The sequence below is a fragment of the Rhagoletis pomonella genome, unplaced genomic scaffold (assembly GCF_013731165.1).
Source record: "Rhagoletis pomonella isolate Grant_MI unplaced genomic scaffold, Rhpom_1.0 Rhpom_scaffold_11985, whole genome shotgun sequence".
NCBI lineage: Eukaryota > Metazoa > Arthropoda > Insecta > Diptera > Tephritidae > Rhagoletis > Rhagoletis pomonella.
The window spans coordinates 1-3,416 of NW_023470515.1; the positions used below are offsets into that span (position 1 = coordinate 1).

Consider the following 3,416-nt stretch of genomic DNA (forward strand, 5'->3'; position numbering starts at 1 on the left):
GTTTCAGTTTATTCATTTTAAGGTATCGTGCTACAGATACTAAGTCAGTGTTTAGTTTTGCTCTACAGTCATCCGCAGTGTCTCCCGCCACGTATAGTAGTGCATCATCAGCAAATAGACAAATTTTCGCATCCTTCAAAGCTCGTTCAAGATCGTTGATATAGATAATAAAAAGCAGCGTGCCAAGAACTGCCCCCTGGGGAACTCCAAGTACAACTGTCGTCGAATCAGATTCCACGCCTTCCACTCTCGATTTCTGGTGTCTTCCGGAAAGGTAACTGTGGAACCAACGGTGTTCGACCCCTGAGATCCCGTAGTCCTCTAACTTCTTTAACAATATCGTTCTATCGATCGTCTCAAAAGCTCTCTGGAGATCAATAAAAACTGCTGCTATCACTCGCTTGTTATCTCGTTCAGTCTTCCATTTCGTGATGACAAGGTTAAGCAATGATTCACAGCTATGCTTTAGTCTGAATCCAGACTGATACTCACAAAAGAGGTTGTGCTTCTCAAAATAGTTTTCGAGCTGGGCGTGAACAATTTTTTCAATAATTTTGCTTTCAATTAATAGCGTGTTGATTGGTCTGTATTCTTCCGGCTTTTTTGCATTTTTTACTTTTTCTATTGGGACTACTATTGACTGCTTCCAGCGATGTGGGTATATACGGGTTTCAAGTGACTTTTTAATTAAAGATAGGACAATCGGCCCAGTAACATTAAAGGTGGATAACAAGTAAGTAATCGACATTGAGTTACAATCATTTTTGCTATTCATTTTAGTCAGCGTTGATTTTAGCTCCACAAGATTTATTTCACTAAACTTAAAGCGTGTGTCCGCTCTGCTCCTAAGGTTAATGTAAGGAACCGCTGGTATTGCCACGTTTATTCGGTTTATACTTTCTACGAAGAATTCGTTGAGACGATTGGCAAGTTCATGCTTATTATTTACAATCTTATCTCCGAAGTCGATTTTTTTGATATTTTTGTGCTCCTTTTTCAGCACAAGGCCCTTTATTGCTTTCCACATGGTTTTTTGGTCCAAACACCGATCTATTTTCGCTTCAATATATTGGCACTTGGCCCGGTTCAGCTCACTAACGTACCGATTTCTACATTCTCTATAACGCGCCCAGTCTTCCGTATTTCGAGTCCACGTTGCCCGCCTATAGCTTGCTTCCTTCGATTGCCTTAACGTCCTGAGTCTAGCATTATACCATCTACATCTGCTTACATTAGATTTCACTGTTCTCACTATTGTCATTTTATTGATTGCTTCTTTTAAAGCTTCATTAAATGTTGTGGCATATGCTTCGAGCTCACCTTCATTGCAATTTGAACATCTTGCATTCACCGTATCACACAAAATACGGTTGTCAAAGGTTAATCTTTTTAACGTTGATTTGGTGGGCTTTGCTTTCTCACGCTCATTAATTTCGATTAGTATCGTTTCATGATCACTTATTTTGAGGTCTGACACCGTATGTGCATTTATATTACTTATATTTGTCACGACATAGTCTATCAGCGTTGCGGAAAACTCAGTTATTCGAGTAGGGTTATTCAGAATCTGCTTAAAGCTACTGTCATCCGTTGCTTGCTTTATGATTCTTCTGGAAACAGTGTTTTCATACCAGTGTATATTGAAGTCTCCAGTTATTATGACATCACTGGTTTCTAAGAGCGAGTCCAGCTTATCCTTAAAAAATTCGCAAAAAACACTTTCTGGGGAAGTTACCCTGTTGGGGGATCTGTACAGTGTCCCTAGCTCAAGATATTTGCTATTGCGGCGTAGCAGACAAGCATACGAAGTCATATACACTGTCTTCCAACAAAACTTCTAATTGGGAAAAATTCGTTCTCAGACCACATATGTTCAAGTAAAGGCATAGTATCTTGCCCTTTGATTGCTAGTATAATGTTCTTTCGGCCTGCAGTTTTACCTTTCTCTGTAATACGCGACAGCAGCTGTCCCTTGCATCATGCTTTTCGTCGATGTCCGCCAGATTAAGTCTTGCTTTCGCTATGCAACAATTTCTGCATTTCACAAAGTTATTCTGACATTCTCTATAGCTATGATCATTTTCCCCGCACTTAGCACATATCTGATGCTGTTCTTTGCACATTGCAGCTTTGTGGTTAAAGCCCCAACACTTATAACATCTTAGAACTCCATCGCTTTCGTAAGCCATACATCGATCCCATTCAATATTGATTCTTTGCTCCTTTATAATGCTTTTGAAGGCTACACCATCCACTTCAATAAACGCATTAAACACTCTAGGATTTTTCTGCGATTTAAAAACTTTAGTACATTTGAGGTGCTCAAATAAGACATCGTTTTGCTTACGTATAGCTTTTTCGACTTTATCACACTCCAAGTTCGCCGATAGCCCACTTATTAATATTTTGGGGTATCGCAAGCCTGGGATTTCCACATCGTATTTTTGGCTTAACTTATTTTTGATTTCATCAGCTAGGATATCTCTATCGCTATTATTTACACATTTAATTTCAACTGCACCATCCTGTCTATTAAACATCCCATTAACCTTAACTTTTAAATTGGCTGGGTTAATACATTCTTTGACTTCATTTCTGGTTATATTACTTTGTTGACTTTTCTTTGGCTTTAGAATTACTGGGGCACACCCCGCACCCCTTTTTAGCTTATCCGCCTACGTCTCGCTTACTACTCCACTGTGCTTACTCATGATGCCTTTTACCTCTTCACAGACTTTTTTATTTTCTTTTTTATTACTGTCAAGCTCACGGCACACGTTATCGGAGTTTTCTTTTATTGCTCTTGTAAAGTCAGATACTTTTTTTTCGGCCTCTTCAACTTTTTTCTCAAAAGATTGCTGCGCTGCCACAAGTGATTGAACACGCTCAGAGTACTTAGCTTCTACAGCTTCTATCAAACTTTTTATTTCGCGCTCATTTGTTTTCATCGCCTCTTTAAAGCTATTTTTGTACTCTTTTAGGTAACTACCATTTTTCTTCATTTGGTCTTGCACTTCTCTAAACATTTCATCCACATTACGTATAAACTGCAAGCAATCATCACACAGAAACTTAATCATTTTGTTCGTAATGAGACAGCTGCTACTGTAGTCGTCAAGACCCGAGCATTTTGTTGATATGTGATAGCTACGACCGCATACACCCACACATCTAACTGATTTATCACGAATAGTTGTTTTGCATTTGCTGCACTCTTCCATCGCGCTCACTTGGTGAGTCGCTCGACTTACTAGTTGCTTTTGGCTTTTTTGTTAGAATTTTCTTCTTTTAACACCAACGCGATTAGGCTTCAAAGTAAAATTTCAATTTTTCAGCTCCAACTTCCATCCAAATTGACACTAAATCACATCGATGTGCAGTTGTGGCTGCCTAACGTTGATTTAGCAAATTTTTAC

General features: G+C 38.9%; 1 protein-coding gene across 1 annotated transcript; it reads right to left on the reverse strand.

Moving 5' to 3' along the window:
- Positions 1 to 377: 377 nt before the first annotated feature.
- Positions 378 to 2,576, reverse strand: LOC118756750. The gene has a single exon (XM_036491495.1). It carries the CDS (start codon positions 2,538 to 2,540, stop codon positions 1,908 to 1,910), a length of 633 nt encoding a protein of 210 aa, XP_036347388.1. The 5' UTR covers positions 2,541 to 2,576; the 3' UTR covers positions 378 to 1,907.
- Positions 2,577 to 3,416: the final 840 nt, after the last annotated feature.

What these genes read in the sequence shown, in the direction of transcription:
- LOC118756750 (XM_036491495.1), bottom strand. Translation starts at nt 2,540, where the DNA reads ATGTTTAATAGACAGGATGGTGCAGTTGAAATTAAATGTGTAAATAAT.